Source organism: Aegilops tauschii, chromosome 4 (genome assembly GCF_002575655.3).
Source record: "Aegilops tauschii subsp. strangulata cultivar AL8/78 chromosome 4, Aet v6.0, whole genome shotgun sequence".
Classification (NCBI taxonomy): Eukaryota; Viridiplantae; Streptophyta; class Magnoliopsida; order Poales; family Poaceae; genus Aegilops; species Aegilops tauschii.
Genome location: NC_053038.3, coordinates 465,805,764 through 465,825,536, shown reverse-complemented (window position 1 = coordinate 465,825,536; position 19,773 = coordinate 465,805,764). Strand labels below are relative to the sequence as shown.

Genomic DNA, 19,773 nt, shown 5'->3' with positions numbered 1-19,773 from the left:
AATGGTTTGGAATTTCAGTTTTTCCCATTTTCAAAATTTGTTCGGAGTTTCAAACTGTTTTCCACTTTGGAAAATTTTGTTTGCCTTTTCATATATTTCTAAAATTTTAAACAATGTTCACGTTTTAGAAAAAATGCGTTTAAAATTCCCAAAAAGTTTAAATCTGTCATCGTTCATACTCTCCCCGCCCCGGTATAATTGGCACAATGACCAAAAATCTAAGACCAAGGCTTCGTCTCATGGGTACTAAATACAGTACGGGTAATTCTCACCGGTAATCGCATACGGGTTCTTTTCGTTTCCTATATTAACTAGGAAACATGCCCGTGCGTTGCAACGGGAGAAAAAAATATCGCACACCCAAGCCCAATAAGCATGACTGAATACCCTAGATACATGTCCTCTATTTTCAACATGACTCTACATTAAAAAAATAGTAGCTAGTTCAAAGTTATTGATCAAATACTAACTCATTAATTCCACTTAAAATAAATTAATAGGTTAATCCTTTAACCCGTCGAACGGTAATGCTCTCCTTTTGTGATGCTTGGATGAATGGTGAATTTCAGAAACTCACCTCAGCCCCCCTTCTTCTGAACATATACTTGGTGCTTCGCTACGGAGCAAAAGAGAGCAACAACTCCAAGTGTGTCGCAACAATTGCTAATGTTCCTCTCTCGCATCACGTGTCTCCATGGAGGGAATGTAGAACTTTGATATTTGGTACTTCATATGACAGTAAGAAAATAAGCCATGCTAAGCAAATTTGCTAGTCAACAACCATTATTGCACACACACTTTAGTTTTATAAAGTACATAGTTTATTTTGCATACAGCAAGAAGGCCATGATCTTCCAAGGCGATATAAGCTCTTCACTGCCCATGTTTCAAAAAAAATTCTCTTGACTACCCCTGTCAGGTTTGTAAGCAGAACCAATTATCGACACATAGAAGCGTCAATCCTCGCAAATCCCTCCCTCCCACATTTTTATTGGCATGACATCCCCGCTACCATTTACTAATATATAAGCATTCATGCATGGATTCATCCCATTTATTTATAGCCTCCTGTATCAAATCTCCCTCCCATTTATCAACACAGCATGCGTGCATGTCCTTCCTCAATCACGTTCAATTAGGAAGCCAATCAGAGTGCACCCTCGTTCATCCCATTTATTTAGCCTCCGAGTCTTTCTCCTCCCTCCGTCAACCCATTTAATTAGGAAACCAATTAGCATGAGTGCATATGTCCCTCCATCCCATTTATAATTAGCCTCTTCATCAAGTCTTTCTTCTTGATTTTCTATTTCCTTTGTTCTCGGGGTAACTTGCTGATATTCCGGTAGCTTATAAATGTATTTAAATTGGTGGAATTAAGTCTAAGGAACCGAGGTGGGACTAATAGATACTGTTGCCTTCCCTTGAGGTCCCGAGTTCGAACTCAATAGGGTGCAAGAATTTTTCCCAACCATATTTTTTCTGATGGACAGAAAACACACAAGCGCGAAGCAGTCCCAGTTCGGCCCATGTAGGACGACAGACGAAATATAAAGGGACGGTCAGCTTAACCACCTTGTACGTTGTCTGGGCCGGTCAGCTTGCGGTTGTTTGATTTCCCTTGCCAGTGTTTTTTTTTTGAAACGAGGCAAAAGACTTGCCATTTTCATTGATTAAGAAGGAGTGAGAATTGCCCGGTTAATTGACGGAAAACCGAGCTAAAACCGATACAATCCAACCCATATAACATGGGTACCACCGGCCAACCTGGCCACCAACATGGGATCACGGAGCTACAACAGCTGCACCAAAACCATGACGGCACATGCCAACAGAAGGCCACACGCGCGAACAACTGACAGCTCCGACTCTGACGACGATCATCACAAGGGAATATGCAGGACTTGCGCCGACCGTGCCCGCCGTAGCCGACCAACGGGCACCTCGGACACGCCGGGAAGATCCGACTACCGAAGCCCGAGCCACGACCAAAGCTCCTCTCGACGCCATCATCGTTGCCAAACAGAAATCAGCGCCCGAAATGGCCGCCTCAGCAAACTACACGGCGAAGATGCCGCAACCCACGCGGCGAAGATGCCGCCATCCACTGGTCTCCAGGTTGTGGCCGGCTCCGAGACGATGCCCCCAAGGAGGAAGAAGACGTGAAGGCGTCTTCCCTTGCCAGCGTTATGTATACAAATAAATTGCAACCCGACGATCTTCACATGAGGGCTCTTGGTGTATTGGTTGTGAAGTATCTATGGCGTGCCTTAGGTCTTGAGTTCGACGTCCCATGAAAGCCCCTTTTTTAATCTTTTTTCGCTTCCTGTGAGCTGTTGCGTGAGCCACCAACGGACGGTCAAATGAAATCTGGCAAGGACGAATCGTTATTTTCCAAGACGGACGCGTGAGCCACCAGCGGACGGTCGAAGAAATCTGGCAAGGGCGAATCATTATTTTCCAAGACGGACGAAAATCTTATGGTCCCACCATATAACCAAAAAAATTGAAGAAACAATCTGTCCTTTAATATTAGACTAGCTAAATGCCCGTACGTTGCCACGGAATGGACGAATCGTTATTTTCCAAGACGGACGCGTGAGCCACCAGCCTGTGAGCTGTTGCGTGAGCCACCAACGGACGGTCAAATGAAATCTGGCAAGGACGAATCGTTATTTTCCAAGACGGACGCGTGAGCCACCAGCGGACGGTCGAAGAAATCTGGCAAGGGCGAATCATTATTTTCCAAGACGGACGAAAATCTTATGGTCCCACCATATAACCAAAAAAATTGAAGAAACAATCCGTCCTTTAATATTAGACTAGCTAAATGCCCGTACGTTGCCACGGAATGGACGAATCGTTATTTTCCAAGACGGACGCGTGAGCCACCAGCGGACGGTCGAACGAAATCTGGCAAGGGCGAATCGTTATTTTCCAAGACGGACGAGAATCTTATGGTCCCACCATATAACCAAAAAATTTGAAGAAACAATCCGTCCTTTAATATTAGACTAGCTAAATGCCCGTACGTTGCCACGGAATAAAAAAAGTTTACACCAAAATGTATGTCGTTCTTGACGGCATGTGTGGTTTCCATTTATACATCGATAAGATGTAATTCTCAGTCACTTCTTACATCATTAACAATTGTGATGTCTCCTTAGCAACATCTTTAGTATGTCCCCTCGTATCATCTGTCATGAGATATAATGATAGTCCAGTGAAAATGACAATGTCCCCTTATTCTTCAATGACAACAAAGAAACACTTTTCTGCTAAATACGATTACGAGAAAATCAAAATAAAACAAAGGCATGACTAACTAAACTGACCCTTTCCTTAAAATTCTCCTATTTATTATGCTATGCACATTGTCGCACGGTGACTTGCGATGTACAAATTTAACTACAATAACTATAATAGATGGTTAGTAAGAACACTTAAACGAAGTCTCTTTGCTGGACGTCTCACTCACTACTCCCCACGGCCAACTAAAAAAACATGGAAGCAAGCCCCCTCAAGCAGCTCTGTCGGTGAGGTCTGCCATGTCTAAGAAGATGAGGGAAAAGCTAGACAATCCTCCATCGCCGATCCGTTTCTCATCCTCCTTCGGCACCCCTCGTAAGTTGGGCCCGCCGACAACATCGAAACGGATATAACAAGCTAGTACTTGTTTTCCCATCGTCCTCCCTACTGGCAAGGAATTTTTCCTCTCCATCTGCTTCCCCACCGTTTGTTGTTGTAGCCCCCTAACTCCAATGAATTCTTTGACATTGGAATGGATACCAATATTTATTCCCCTATTACTTTATAAATATCACTACATGACTAAACGTTTCAGATTTCTATCCCTAGGGAAAGTAAAATTTTGATCTAAATGCAACATTTGTACGACTAATGTCTCAAATCTAAATGAAGGACCAGTTCACATCTTTTGAAAACTTACAGAAATTGCGGTTTGACCATATCTTGCCCCTCTATTTTTAATAGATAAATAAGAAAAGCCTCTAGTAGTTTAGAAGCAACATGCTCTTGATTATCCATGTTTCCCTAGTATTTGCAACTGTTCCATCCAAATATACAATGTATTTTTACTTGTTTTTGGTTGTACAACAGTACAATATTACAGTGCCCTCAAACATGTGACTACTTTCTGAGAACACACATTTGCTCAAACCAGGAGTTTACTGTACATACTATGAATTTCTTTGCAAAAAAAATCTTTTACCTTTTATTGAACATGGGACACAACAGGACCTCCTCGATATTTCCTCGTGAGCACTACAGCGGGATAACTCTACGTTATAATTTCATTAAAATGCTCTCTAGAAAATTAAACTACAAACTATAGCATTGCTTTTTTAAGATGCTCTAAAAATGTACTCCATCCGTCCCGAATTACTTGTCTTAGATTTGTCTAGATACGGATGTATCTAAACGTGGTTTTTTTAGATACATATGTATCTAGAAAAATCTAAGACAAGTAATATTGGACGTAGGTAATAATGTTTTATGTAAAGTCATGTAAGCAATTACAAAGTCATTAAAGGCTAGGCCCTATAATGAATGAAAGGAGGTACACGCCCCCATCCAAACTTTACTAATCCTATCAGCCTGGGCCATGACCAAAAGATCATGGGCGGGTTTGTTATATCCTCTACCCACTTTCTAAATTTGCAAGATGCAACGTGGCTGTGATGGGACCTGGTTTTTCTGCACACTGCATGGATCCTGTATGCAGCATCCTGGTCAATGCTAACTTTGGTGATTACTACAGAACAATCAGATCCAAACATTACAGAAAGTATCAGCAATGCATACCAACCTAGATCTATGCATCAAGCATTATATCCCTGAGCCGATCAGCAAAACCATATATTTTGAAAAGCTGAAATTATCTAGTGCAACCGTAGTGTGTTCTTTTAAATATCATCCGACACACTAATCCAATACTTTTCTTGATACCTCCTTTCATTTCTCACACTAAACTACTGAAACATATAAGCAAAATTACAAATAATCACTCAACCTGTTGCACTTATACATTATTTTGTTCTCATATTTGCACTGCTTGTCTGACGATGCAATGGTTCTAGAACCCAAACATTAGATCCAAATGATAATATGAATAAAAATGGAATGACATATACCAGAATTAATTCTAGGTCGTACATAAGAATTAGTAAATGTGTCCTGCACCAACATCATATCAAGTTGCATACAAGAAAATTTTCTTCATAAATATGAAAATTCAGGTTTCGTCACTTATCAGGGTATCGTCTTGAATGCAGAACAACCTTCAGATGCAGCCGTTGACCATGATGGTACGGAATTTTTGTCGAGTCATAAATATCATTGGTGGAAGGAAGAAGAGAGCAGGAAGGCACGCTGATGTTGCAACGAACCGGACCCTTAAACAGATAACCATCAATGACCACTTAGCATACAAACTGAATGTGAAATCTCGCCATAAATAATATAACGTAGCTGAAAATAAGGCAACCAATTTGACCAGTCCAAATCGACCAGGAACAAGCCTGAAATTGTTGAACCTAGATGACCTGGCAAAAGAGGATTACGAGGGCAACGGTGGTGTTCAGAAATTAAAGATGGAAGCGCTTCATGAAGAAAAGATGAGAAGGGTCCAATCGCCTCCTATCTCGCCTATGCAACCGCATGCACGGGCCTTCCCACCAAGCAAAGACCCGACGAGGCGTACCTGCGGAAGCGGCGACCTAGGTTTAGGGGTCGGATCCATCGCTGCGCCGAATCATTGGACCTCACCCAGATCGTGGTGCGCCAAACCTGTTCAAGAACAGGTGCGCGAACTGCTCGCCGACGCAGACAACGGGGAAGAGGCCATGAGATCGGCTCGGAGCCCTGTTGGTGGCATCTCCGCCTTCGGGCTAGCAAACCGGTGCCTCGCCGTCTCGCCGCCCGATGAAGTGGAGGTGGAGATCGCAGGAGGGGAGACGTGCTTGCCTATGTTGGGGCTAGGTTCGGCGGTTGTGATCGCATAGGGGAACTGCGTGCGTGGGTAAGTTTTTTTTCTTTGGTTTAAATCGCTCTAAACCGGACGTGGGAGTGGAACTTACCATGATAAAAAAAATCGGTGGGATGCAAGAGGGTGGGAGGACGTATCGATGGGGATGGGATGGGAGGTCGAACCATCACGATGTTCGATTCTCCTTTAATAGTAGAGATTAAATTAGACTAGCAAACATGCCCGTGAGCTGTTGCGTGAGCCACCAGCGGACGGTCGAACAAAATCTGGCAAGGGTGAATCGTTATTTTCCAAGACGGACGAAAATCTTATGGTCCCACCATATAACCAAAAAAATTGAAGAAACAGTCCGTCCTTTAATATTAGATTAGATTAGACTAGCAAACATGCCCGTGCGTTGCAACGGGAGAAAACAACCCTCGCGCGCCCTTTACCCACCGAGCATCGCTAAAGACATCACCTAATGCCCATAACATAATAAACATGACTAATACCTCATCCTCAGGTCCACATCCTTCATTTGAATATAACACCAGACACATGTTTGCCCTTGTCGTCTTTGTCGTCCTCGTCGCCGGTGGTCGCGGTACCAGTTGTCACTAATCAAGGTTGTCCAGCTCCATTAGCTGGATTGTTGGGTCGCCTTCATGTCCGGCAAAGATCAAGAACGTTAAACAAATTTTTTTAATCATCGGGCAAATATAATAGGGAAAAGCACTGCACATAATATATGTTAGTGTCATCATGTAAATTGAGCAGTTTGTATAAGATAGACCATGAAATCTTAGTTGGACTCCTCATGCATTTTGTCGGGAGTCACTGGGCCGAGTAAGACTGGTCGTACGTGAAGACGCGACAGAGAAAAAGATTCCTTCCATATCCCTAGTTTAATAAATTGAACTAAAACAATGCATCAGGTGGGCAAATTTAAAAATTTGCCAAGTTTTATTAATAGGTATAGATTAAGCAATTTAGCTATAGTACCTCCCATTTTTTATAACGAAAACATGTTTTAAAAAATGTGTGCCTTTTCAAATTTAGAGTTCAAAATATATTTGTGTTTTTAAAATGTTTGCAAATTCAAAAAAAATCACAGCAGTACGTTCTAGTTTTAAAAAATACTCAGGTTTCAAAAAAATAAAAAGAGAAATATTGTTCTTTTTTAAATGTTCGATTTTCAGTTTTTATTAACAACTGGGCAAAATTTGAGCGTTCTAAAATATATTTAATTTTAAAATAATGTTTTCCTCTCAGTATCTCGCGCGACTGCTAGCTAAATATAAAATTTCGCGCTGCTAATTAAAGACCAAGGGTTCATTAGTCTAGTGGCTAGCCCTTTGAGCGCTCTAGCCTGAGTGGTTGGGTTCGAATCCATGAAGCGCAGTATTAATTCCTGGATATTTTTTTACTGGGGCGGGCTGTTTGTACGCTAATGGGCCGGGCCATTATGGATCTGTGCGTCCTGTGATATTTTTTCAGACAGAATCGAATCGGGAGAAACAATCCTGGGACGTACGAAAATTATCTTGGTCCCACCGTAAACGAAAAAAATGGAGAAACAATCCTCTCTTTAATATTAGGTAAAGAAAAGATAAAGATAAAAATTAATACCCATAATTATAGCTGCCACAAAACTCGCTCTAATAAACGCTGCATGCCATTGCAAAAGCAAATGCATGTACCGGCTGGTTCCTATTAACATCGCAGCTCTTATCGCGCCATGATATTTAATACTGCATGCCAAGCTTTCTAGTTTTCGCCGGTCTTAGAATCAATATAAACTCGGACGGAGAGAATAGTTTTTAAAATTCTGCGCTGCTCACTTGACATGATAGCTTCGTTGGTGTACGTATGCTACTGGACCGGGCCAGTTGACCTCCGTCGGGCTGTGTATACGTTCTACATATTAAAAAAAAGTTGGTGCGGGGAAAAATCATCCTACCCTTTATTGTGAAAGGGTATGAAAAGATCTCATCCGTTGATGTGTTTAGGTACCGAAGAAGAAGTGTACATATTACTATAACAAACAATTTACACGTCATATACTAAGAAGTCTAGGCCCGTAAGGGTTCCTTTTTTCCGGTTTTCTTGGAATTTTTTTACCGTGTTTCTTTGAGCGATCCCTTGTTTACCTTCGCGTGTGTAATGCATCGTACGGGAGGGTCCCTTTGTTTTCTTAATATTTATTTGACTGGCCGGTTTGCATGGTCAAATTGACGTGCCTGTTATACTTATAGATTTCCTGGGTTTCCTTCGCTCGACGCGTCTCCGCATGGCAGGCAGAACCTATTTGACGCTCGTTAGCGTCAAAAGGTTGCGCTTTCGCTGAGGCGAACCGCCGGTTGGGCCGGCCCATGTATGGGGTTCACGTTTTTTTTCGTTAGCTACAGCTTCCTTCGCTGTTTCCTTCGCTGTTTCCTGCGTTCTCTTTTCGTTTTCTTTTCTGTGGTTTTTTGCTTCCGGTTTTTTTCAATGTTTGTCCCATTTTCAGTGGTTTTGTTATGATTTGTTTGTTTTGGTTCATTTTTCCTTTCGGTTTTTTCTTTTTCTTTTATTTTTTATTTTGTTCTTCTCTTTACTGTGTGTTATATAAAAAGTTCACCTTCTATTACAAAAATGTTCATCGTATATTAAAAAATTGTTCGCCGTACATTATGAAAAGTTCACTATGCATTATGAAAATGTTCATCGTGTATTACAAAAATGTTCATCATACATTTAACAAAATGTTCATCGTACATTTAACAAAATGTTCACGGCGTATTAAGAAAATGTTCGTTGTATACTTGAAAAATGTTCAGTGTATATCACACAAATGTTCAATAGGATCAGGTTCCCTTCTAGAAGGTTCCCAAAACCGGATTGCCTGGCACTGCTCTAACTGGCGAAGTGGGCCGGCCCGTCGCGCGCAGCAGCTCCCGCGCTTCAGCGAAGCCGCGTCTCCTGCACGCACGCGGGCGTCCAATAGGATCCACCATGCATGTCTGCGGCATGCATCTCGCCACGTTTGCCTTCTGGGCTTTTCTCGTGGGTTCTTTTTTTTTTATTGCCTATAAGTACCTGTCTGCCTCCTGTTCGTTTGGTCTGGGCTACTCCGGCGGCCCTGTCCTAATTGGCGTGGACGAACTCGGCGCCTTCATTGCCGCAGCGGAGCGAGATCGCCAGGCCAGCGTTGCCCGCCGACGCGACGGCGAAGCGGCAGGCAAGAGGGTGGAAGCGGTCCAAGGCACGCGCGAGGAGTTCGATTGGCGTGGACGAACTCGGCGCCTTCGACGCCGCAGCGGAGCGAGATCGTCAGGCCTGTGCTGCCCGCCGGCGCGACGGCGAAGGGGCTGGCAAGGGGGTGGAAGCGGTCCAAGGCGCGTGCGAAGGACGACGCGAGGAGTTCGACGGCGCCGTATGCCGGCCGGAGGCTTGGGCATGAGGACGCCATTCTGGCTGTAGCCCATGGTAATCCGCCGCAGGTTCCATGGCCTCAGGTGGAAGGTGTCCGGCTCCGGTGAGTTCTTTTGTTCCTCGTGAGTATTGCTCTCCCTTCGCCTCGCTCCAGCTCCGGCCCCTCGCCTGCGGCCTCCTGCGACGCCGGTGTTCAGCTCGCCTGCGAGCTGTTCTATCAATTGACCAAACCCAAACCGAGCCAGGTCTGAGCATGGACGATGGACATGTATGTACTTTCCTTCTTCCTCAAGTAGTCCTCCTCCGCGGGCGTCCTCCGCGGGCGTCGGCGACCGCCACAGCCGGGACTACGTCGAGCGCGGCCCCCCAACGGGGACTTCTACACGGGGCAGTGGCGCGGCGGCGCGCCGCACGGCGCCGGGAAGTACCTGTGGACGGACGGGTGCATGTACAAGGGGGAGTGACAGCACGGCATGGCCACGGGCCGGGGCAAGTTCTCCTGGCCGTCGGGCGCCACCTACAGGGTGAATTCAAGGACGGCTTCATGGACGGCGACGACACCTACACCGTCGCCGCCGGGGACACGTACAAGGTTTCCTGGTCCATGAACCTCAAGGACGGCGACGGCAGGAAGAGCTACGCCAACGGCGACCAATACGACGGTGACTGGCGCTCCGGGCTGCAGGACGGCGCCGGCTGCTACATCTGGCGCAACGGGACCGAGTACAGGGGGAGTGGCGGGCCGGCCTCATTGATGGCCGCGGCGCGCTCGCCTGAGCCGACGGCAACCGCTACGACGGCGGCTGGGAGGACGGCTGCCCGCGCGGCCAGGGCACCTTCCGATGGGCCGACGGCAACGTCTACGTCGGCTTCTGGACGCGAGACGGCCTGAGCGGCATTGCCCAGGAGAAGGACGTCTACCACCCGTCTCTGGCGGCGTCGTCCCCGACGGCGCGCGACCCCGGCGATGTGTTCGCGAGGGGATTGCCGGGGTTCATGGGCGTCGGCGCCACCGAGTCCACGCCGCTGCAGAGGCCGCTCAACAGTTCGGGTAACCGGACGGCCAATGGGCGGGCGAGCTCCGTGTCCGGGATGAGCAGTTGCTCCGGCGGCGACCGGAAGTACGACAAGATTTGCATCTGTGAGTCAGACGGCGACATCACCTGCGACATTGTGGACGGGGCCGCCCTGGTGGACGACGCGCGGAGGAGCGTGAGGACGGAGGACGGCAGGGACAGCGGGGAGCTTCTGCCCCTGCCGTCCCCGGCACCGCGCATTGCCAAGTGGGTGTCCCCGCCGCAGGCGAAGCAATAGGGGGAGGCCATCGTCAAGGGACACAAGCACTACGAGCTCATGCTGAACTTGCAGCTCGGGATCAGGTGGGTTGCTTCTGTCATCTTCCTTCGGCAGCGAGTCTGAAACTCTGAATTACGAACATTTTGGAACTTTTGGTTGTTGAATTCGATCAACCAGAGAGATTTGCATTTGCTTTCAGTACCTTTGCTGCACGCAGAGTTATAGGAATATAGGCAAGACTGAAATATGTGTTCATGAAGCCTATAGACGCTAAACAATATTTTAGTGATCTTGGATGCTTCCAGTTTGTTGGTTCATGGATGGTCAGATGGTATTTCATCTAGCTCTTCCAGTTTTTGGTTCATGGACGGTTAGATGGTATCTCACCTAGCTGGCCTGCTTTCAAGTATCAGTTTGCTAAACAGGCAAATGTCTCTGGAATTTTCACTAGCACTATATAATACATCAATTGGTTTCTTGTTGGAATTTGAAGACGTGTGAATTAGAAGAATGTCTTTTTTATAGGATGCCTATACTTAGAGGCTTATAAATCGAGTATTTTCTAATGTGGTGCAAAATTTTGTGTTGTTCTTATGGCCCATGGTCCTACGTAAAGTATTCCAATACATTTCCACAAATCAGTTTTTATATTCTTCACGTTACACATGTTCATGCCCAATCGGGGATGGATTGAAGTGGTGCTGGGACATGTATAGAGAAGGAGCCCACCATATATAAAAATGTTGCAAGCCACACATAAGTATTTCCTACATCTCCCACTTGGCTAAAACATTCTAATTCCAGAAACGAAGTCCCATGTTGCAAACATGTTTACAAAATACTTCCTGACTAAGAGGTTTAGTCAGTGGATCAGCAACCATGTCCACACTAGGTAAATAATCTAAACGAACTGTTCTTAATCTATTAACGACGTCACGAATGTAATGATACCTTCCCTCAATATGTTTGGTTTTGCTATGAAACTTTGGATCCTTTGAGACCTTGATTGCCGCCTGGTTATCACAGAAAATAGTAACAGGATATGAAGCGCTTTCCACCACCACGAGAGACGCAAGAAACTCCTTTAACCATACACCTTCTTTCACAGCTTCGGACGCAGCAATATATTCAGCCTCCATAGATGAAAGTGCTACAGAATCTTGCTTCTTGCTACTCCAGGAAATAGCTCCTCCTGCTAGTGTAAACATATAACCAGCCAATCAGCATCAGTAAACCCCTGCAGCTGAAGATTGTGTCCATTAAAACACAGAAAATAGTCCATAGTTCCTTTGACATAACGCAAAGTGTTCCTAATCTGTTTCCAATGCTCAGGTCCAGGATTCATTTGATATCTACTCAACAAACCCACGGCAGGGCATATATCAGGTCCTTTAAATAGCATAGCATACATTAAAGAACCCAATGCAGATGAATAAGGAATATTGCTCATTTGTTTCCTTTCCTCAGGAGTTTTAGCACACATTTCCTCACTAAGTTTAGTTCCCCTAAGAATAGGTACTTTAACAGGCTTGCAATTTTCCATAGAGAATCTCTGAAGTACATTATTGAGATATGCCTTTTGAGACAAACCCAACATTCTCTTCCTTCTATCTCTACGTATTTCCACTCCCAGAACATAGGAAGCTTCCCCCATATCCTTCATGTCAAATTTAGAGGATAACCAGGTTTTAACTTCCATCAGTGTAGATTTATCATTTGAAGCAATGAGAATATCATCAACGTAAAGAGATAACAATACAAATTTATTTCCCATTATCTTAAAATAGATACAATGGTCACCTTCCGTCATTGAAAAACCATATGACGTGATTGCATTATCGAAAAGAATATACCACTGACGTGAGGCTTGTTTAAGACCATATATGGACCTGTTTAATTTACATCCCTTCATCCCCCCTTTCCACAAAACCTTCAGGTTGGTTCATGTATATTTCTTCTTCAACATTCCATTTAAGAATGCTGTTTTAACATCCATTTGATGCAATTCCAGATCATAATAAGCGGTTAATGCACTAATGATCCGTATAGAGGTAAATTTAGCAACGGGAGAAAAGGTTTCTACAAAATCAACTCCTTCCATTTGTGTAAATCCTTTAGCAACAAGCCTTGCTTTATATTTATCCACTTGACCAGTCGCATTCAGTTTCCTTTTAAAGATCCATTTAGAACCAATAGACTTTCGATTGTTTGGTAATTCAACTAATTCCCAAACATTATTTTTCCTCATAGAGTTTAATTCTTCCTGCATGGCTTCCATCCAAAGATTTGATTCAGGACTTGCCAATGCAGCTTTGAATGATTTTGGTTCTTCCTCTAAGTTCTGAATTTTAGAGTGCACTTCCCCCAGAAAAACAAAATACTCATCTAAATATGCAGGTGGTTGTGTATTCCTCCCACTTCTCCTAGGCATGCTATTCGAAATAGAATTAGTAGATTGATTAGCATCATTATTTCCTGAACTAGAGGTTCAGTTTCAGGTAAAAAGATATCTTCAGGTTCTACTAATAATTCCACCCTAGCTCGTTTAGCACGGCGAGGTGTATCCTGATCAAGAAAAACTGCATCTCCACTTTCAATCAATTTCTTCCTTTGAGGATCCCAAAAACGATAACCATTAGAACCTGATGCATAACCAATAAAAATTCCTGGGGTACTTTTAGATTGTAGTTTGGTGCGCAACTGGCTAGGTATCCTTATTTGAGCATTACACCCCCAAACTGCCAAATGGCGAAGTGAGGGCTTCCTTCCCTTCCAAAGCTCATAGGGTGTTACCGCTATAGCTTTAGAAGGTGAGTGATTCAATAAATATACAGCAGTGTGAAGTGCCTCTCCCCAAAAAGACAATGGCAAGTCAGAATAAGCCATCATAGACCTAACCATATCCATTAAAGTCCTATTCCTTCTTTCCGCCACTCCATTCTGTTGTGGAATATATGGCAAGGTATAGTGATGAATAATACCATGTTCTTTGCAGAAATCATCTAGTATTCCTGACGTGTATTCACCACCACGGTCAGTTCTAAGTATTTTAATTTTCTTGTTTAGCTGATTTTCCACTTCCGCTTTGAACACTTTAAAAGCATCAAATCCTTCCGATTTGTGTTTAAGCAAATACTCATAACCGTATCTTGAATAGTCATCTATGAAAGTGATAAAGTAGATTTTCTGCCCTCCCAAAGTGGGTGTGGAAAATTTCCCACAAATGTCAGAGTGAACGATGGCAAGCTGTTCTGTTGATCTACTTGCTTTGGGAAAAGGCGACCTAGTCATTTTACCCATAATACATGCTTCACAAATACCATAATCCTCCCACTTAAAGTTCAAAATTCCAGAACTAATAAGTCTCTTAATCCTGTTCTTGGATATATGTCCAAGTCGCAAATGCCACAAGTAAGATTCGGAACAATTATTATGTCCATTTATATTCCTCACAACGGAGTTATCTTCGCCTACTAAGCAATTATTTTCCATGATGTCATTTAGAAAATAGAGACCATCATGTCTATCGCCTGAATGTACTAATCTTCCATTTAAGATAATCTTCACCTTCCCATCGGCAAAGAGATTTTATATCCAATTGACTCTAGCTTGGACACTGAAACAAGATTCCTTCTCATATTGGGTGAATAAAGTGCATTTTCCAACACTAAGTTTCCTCCATCAGGGAGTTTAAGCACATAGTTTCCAATTCCTAGTATGTCTGCTTTAGCTTGAGTTCCTAAATAGACATGTCTTGTTCCTTTTGGAATTGTTTTGAGTGTGGAAAAAGAGCTAAGTTCTCTAGCTATGTGTGAAGTTGCACCAGAATCTACTACCCAACTATTCTGAAAAGTAGTAGTAAATAAGGATTCAGTGCAAACATAAACATCGGTAATACCTTCAGGGGATTGATTCCCCTTGCGGCTGTCATCCTTGTGAAAATTATTCCTTTCGCTGTTCGGCTTCCTCTTCTTGGTGCATTCTGACCCGAAGTGGCCTGTATTACCACAATTATGGCACTTGTAGTTCCTCTTGTCAATCTTGTGAAAAGAGTTGTTGTTGTTATTGCCATGCTGCACCCTGTCCCTCCTCTCATCTCTGTAGTTCCTTTGATCCCTGTCATGTTTATAATTGATCTTGTCCCTTAGGTCCGGTCCTCCTCCTCTCTTAGTCCAGTTCCTCCGGTTCCCATTGTTTTTGTACTCACCAAGGTGAAGCTCTGGCTGATAAGAAGCTTTATCTTTCCCTGAGTTAAGCCTGCGATCCTCCTCCATCAGCAAGTGTTTCCTCAGGTTCCTCATATTGAGTGTGCGTTCTGAATGACAAAAAGAAATCTTGAACTGTTCCCATGATGGTGGCAAAGAATTCAGAACAACCATGACTTGTACTTCCTCCTGGAACGGATAACCAGCAGTTTTTAATTCTTCCGCCAAGACACAGAGCTTGTTGAAGTGTTCATTGACTGTTTTATCACCCATCTTCGATGTCAGAAACTTGTTCACAAGACTAAGCACCTTCACAAGGGAAACTTCTCCAAAATCTTGTTCCAGCCTGAGCATTATTCCACAAGCTGTTCTATCCGACTCATATTCCGCAGCCAACGAATCAGTCAACGAGCCAAGGATATACACTCTGGCAGTCTTGTTGTCCTTGGTCCATTGCTTCAGTTCATCATTGTATTCCTGCTTTTCTTCATCTGTAGCATCCTCTGCTGGCTCGTTAGGCGCCGGATTTTCAGAAACATAATCAATAATCTCAGCCGTAAGCAAGAACATGATTTTTCCTTTTCCAAACCGTGTAATTTGTTCCATCAAGTTTGTAGGCATGGAGTAATTCAGCGAACACCCCATTGGAAGCCATTGAAATTGGTTTCTTCTTCAGTTACCTGAAGTTCCTGTCGTGGAGGCCGAACACAACAGTTGTCGATGTCGGAGCAGTCCTTCCGTGGACGCGAAGCAGGCCGGCGAGAGTTGGTCGGGGCGATGAGGCTGTATCCGCTTCCTTCGAAGAAGCGCTATGGAGGCGCAGGGAACGAAGTCGAAGGACACGGCGGGAGCGGGGCGAACGTCGATGGGGAGCGGCGCGAACGTCGGGGAGGAGCCGGTCACGGGCGGTGGCAGGCTCGGCCCGAAGTGGATGGGGAAGGTGGAGGCGGAGGCGCAGCTGGGGCTTGGCCTGGAGGCGATGGCGAAGCGGCGGCGTGGGTTTGGTGGAGGTCGGGCGAAGCGGCGGCGCTTGGCGAGCGGAGCCGAGCGAGGCGGCGGCGCTGACCAGAGGAATCGAGCGATTCGATCTAATCTGGGTTGACTTGTGTGTACGTACGGGGCTCTCTCTTCCTCGTTTCTATTTTTCTTTTGGGAAAGGAAAAGCAGAATTTGAATTACAATTCAAATTCACAGGCTTTATCAATTCATGGAGCCAATCCCATAAGTACGTACGTGTGAGTCGCACGCTGAATTTGAATTATAATTCAAATTCACAGGCTTTATCAATTCATGGAGCCAATCCCATAAGCACGTACGTGTGAGTCGCACGCTGAATTTGAATTATAATTCAAATTCACAGGCTTTATCAATTCATGGAGCCAATCCCATGAACAACCTGGCATTCCATAATATGTTGTGCCCGGGCAAAATATACATTAGTATAATAAATATTCCAGCATTAATAAATACTGTTTTGAGCATATACGTACCGGCTTCCATGAACTATATTCCATTCATGTATTCCAAGCAATATTCAAGTGCATCGGTAAATTCCATATCAACGTAAACATATTCCAGGAACTATGTAGTATATATAAAAATGTTGCAAGCCACACATAAGTATTTCCTATAATACATCAATTGGTTTCTTCTTGTTGAAATTTGAAGACCTGTGAATCAGAAGAATGTCCTTTTTATAGGATGCCTATACTTAGAGGCTTATAAATCGAGTATTTTCTAATGTGGTGCAAAATTTTATGTTATTCTTATGGCCTATGGTCCTACGTAAAGTATTCCAATACATTTCCACAAATCAGTTTTTATATTCTTCACGTTACACATGTTCATGTCCAATCGGGGATGGATTGAAGTGGTGCTGAGACATGTATAGAGAAGGAGCCCACCATATATATGGAGACAGGTTTTGAATTGGGGTGTGTTGTTTCCTACCTGGTGGTATAGACGTTAGATGAGGGATCTCCATATAAGTAGAACGTCACACATATGAATGTTGTATCTGCGATGATTCATAGAAAACAAGCCAAGAGAACGATTCATCAGTTGCATATCTTTTTTTATGTTCTACGTGTTATTTCTTTCTCTTTAAGTTGGTCTGCTGTTCAAAAAAAAACTGAGAATGCAACTATGTGAGTAGCGTAGTTAAGTGTGTTCAAGAAGTATACGTAGGAAAAAAAATAGACTGCTAGGCGTAAAAACTCGAGCTGGCTACAAAGGTACGCACATGCAGAACGTACAACGAATTTTCGAAAACTATATCAAAACAAACACATACTGAACCAATGGGTGCGGCGTGCCGCCGCACATGCTTCGGTGGATCGACTTGAATAGGTTGGCTGGTGATGATATGTCTCTTAGGACCAGCAGCGATGGTTTGATTCAGATCATCAAATGTAAATTTCACTACCACTACATCATGATCAATATTTTAGGTCTAAGGAGAGAACAAGAGCTGCTTCATACTTCCAGTGCCTACTTTCACTACATGTTGTAGATCACTTAAGTATGTATCATCTTTTTTTTTCATTAACTACTCTACCACGAATCATGTCTTGGGACAACTTATCAAATATAAAAAAAAAACTAAATATCTTATCAATCCATATGGCGCGGCGTGCCGCCGCGCACTACTCGCTAGTATGCATTAAGGAGGGTGGAGCCAGGCTCATTTTATTATCCAACACGGTACCTTATCTATTCTTGTCTGGAATCCTACAAACGGAAAGTAAACCAGGAAAAACTTTGTAGGTGTTCGGACCGCCACCACGTACGCGTCCGACACCCCGATCTCACCCCAAAACCCTCTCCATCCAAAAACTTATCTCCGCGCGAAACGGTTGCCATGCATTCATGCCGGTCAAGCTGCTCCAGAGCGGACATGACTCCACACGACATTGATGCCGATCAGAGCGACGTGACCGAACAAGCAGGCGGCGTTGGCTCCGGCACCGTCCACACCACACATCACATCCTCTCATCTTCGTTCACGCCTCTCCGCTCTTCGCGCCAGCAGGCCGCAGCTACGGATCTGGATCTTGGAGCCGCCGCCATCACTCTCCAGGGCCATCGACCTCCACGGCGATCGGCTCCTCCAAGAAGGATGAGATCATCATCTCAATCAAGGACGAGCAGGAGCGGACCGCCACGCTTCCTCACGGAGGCGACGATCACTGACGAGGAGTATCAGGAGCGGAAGGAGCCCATGACCGAGCGGTCGCTCTGGTACCGCGGTCCGGTGCCGTCACCGCCTCCGCGAGCCCACGTCAAGGAGGAGCAAGCATCACCGCTGCATCGACGAGCTAACGCATGGTGCGTGCAAGGTCCTCAAGGAGGAGGCACTCCTGGCGATCGTGAAGACGCTTGGGCGCTTCCTCCACTACCTAGGTGGCCGCGGTGGTGGCAGCTCCTCCTCGTCGCAGAGCATCTTGCCGACCGAGGACAGGTCAGTCAAGGAGGTGACGCGGCAGGAACGGCGCAATGTAGAGCGCCCCTTGGTGTTCGTGAAATCCGACAAGGTGTCGGCCTGGGTCCTCACGGACCCCAACCTCGAGGTGGCCTGGGCACCGGCCACAGCATGAAGGTGACCTTCTCCTGATGGAAATCATAGGATACATTTTCCAAACACAGAGAGCTATTGGCTGGCTGCTTGAGGACTAGCTGTTTACATGGTGCGTGCATGGTTTTTAATCTCATGGCTGGATCCTTGTTCAAATTGTGCATGCTTGCATCATCTTTGTTGTGTTAGTGACCGCTCGGTGTTGCTCGTTTCTCTTCGCTTGATATAGTTTTGGTTTTGTATGACTTTGCTTTTTTGCTCGACGTTGTGCGTATGTTAGTTTTGGATGTATTTATCATACTCCCTCCTTTCTGTTTTATAGGGCTCAATTTAAAAATCTCACCAACCAAGATAGATGATGAGTGGTGGAATGTTTTTTGTAGTTTGAAAAGCACCTAATTAATTCTCTTACTTTCCTCAAAAAATTATGTTTATCAATGCATTAATTGCAATGCATGCATGCTTAAAGTACATGCATTGGTCAATTTTCTCTTAATACTTGCATACAATGATTTAATGCACCTTGGAATCTGAACATATGATGGGAAACAACCAAATTGAGCCTTATAAAATGGAAAAACTAAAATTTTAAGATAAGCCCTATAAACCGGAAAGGAGGGAGTAGTTATGCAGAGACCGAATGTGTATTTATTATGAGTTAATAAAAACATTCTTTATTAAAAAAAACAAGGCCTACTTTTTTTTGAGACAAAAAAACAAGGCCTACTGGGATGGCTAAAAATGGGAAAGGGCCGAATGTAGTCTCGTGGGGGAGTGACACGAGCATATCCGTAGATGCGGATCAAAAGTGCTACTTCCGTGTCAAAAAATGCCAAATCATATTCGTCAACTTGTCCTACAAAATACGTCGATGTGGACGAAAAGCCCTACCTGCGTGCCCAAAAATGGCAAATCATATTCGTTGATGTCGATCAAAGCGCTACCTCATTTTCAATCATTTGCAAATACATAAGCATCAGTTTTAAGATACATGGCTATTTTAATAACAGGATTGTTAGTCCTTAGTCGACCGAGACTTAAAGATGCTATATTCATGAGATCTCATGTGAAGATTCGTGCAAAATTTTCTTATAAATTTATCCATTCTTTTTATAAGTTTTATCACTTAACTGAGACTTGAACTGAGATCTAGCCACACCCTTTTTAGAAAGTACTTCAACATTCATTTTAGACGTCATAAATATTTTTGTTTATTTTTTTTGCAATATTTTTAACTTTCTAAAAAAGGCAAATACTTTTGGAATTAAATGACGAATACATTAAAGTTACTAGGAACA

At 44.1% G+C, this 19,773-nt stretch overlaps 1 protein-coding gene and 1 pseudogene across 4 annotated transcripts; one reads left to right on the top strand and one right to left on the bottom strand.

The window, feature by feature from the left end:
- Positions 1-8,400: 8,400 nt before the first annotated feature.
- LOC109774527 (uncharacterized) lies at positions 8,401-11,182 on the top strand (annotated as a pseudogene).
- A 227-nt stretch (positions 11,183-11,409) lies between these two features.
- Positions 11,410-16,033, bottom strand: LOC109774528 (uncharacterized). 4 transcript variants are annotated; one of them, XM_020333263.4, is made up of 2 exons: positions 14,595-16,033; positions 11,410-11,939 (listed from the first exon to the last, which is right to left on the bottom strand). In XM_020333263.4, exons 1-2 carry the CDS (start codon positions 15,544-15,546, stop codon positions 11,923-11,925), a joined length of 969 nt encoding a protein of 322 aa, XP_020188852.1. In that variant the 5' UTR covers positions 15,547-16,033; the 3' UTR covers positions 11,410-11,922. The 4 variants fall into 4 exon arrangements, with proteins under 4 accessions (XP_020188852.1, XP_020188851.1, XP_020188853.1 ...); XM_020333262.4 differs by having other exon boundaries at positions 11,410-11,888; XM_020333264.4 differs by having other exon boundaries at positions 11,410-11,933; positions 14,595-16,031.
- Positions 16,034-19,773: the final 3,740 nt, after the last annotated feature.

What these genes read in the sequence shown, in the direction of transcription:
- LOC109774528 (XM_020333261.4), bottom strand. Translation starts at nt 15,546, where the DNA reads ATGGGGTGTTCGCTGAATTACTCCATGCCTACAAACTTGATGGAACAA. An exon ending in GGGGAATCAATCCCCTGAAG is followed by an intron (nt 11,892 to 14,594) that starts GTATTACCGATG and finishes TGTTTACACTAG; the next exon opens with CAGGAGGAGCTATTTCCTGG.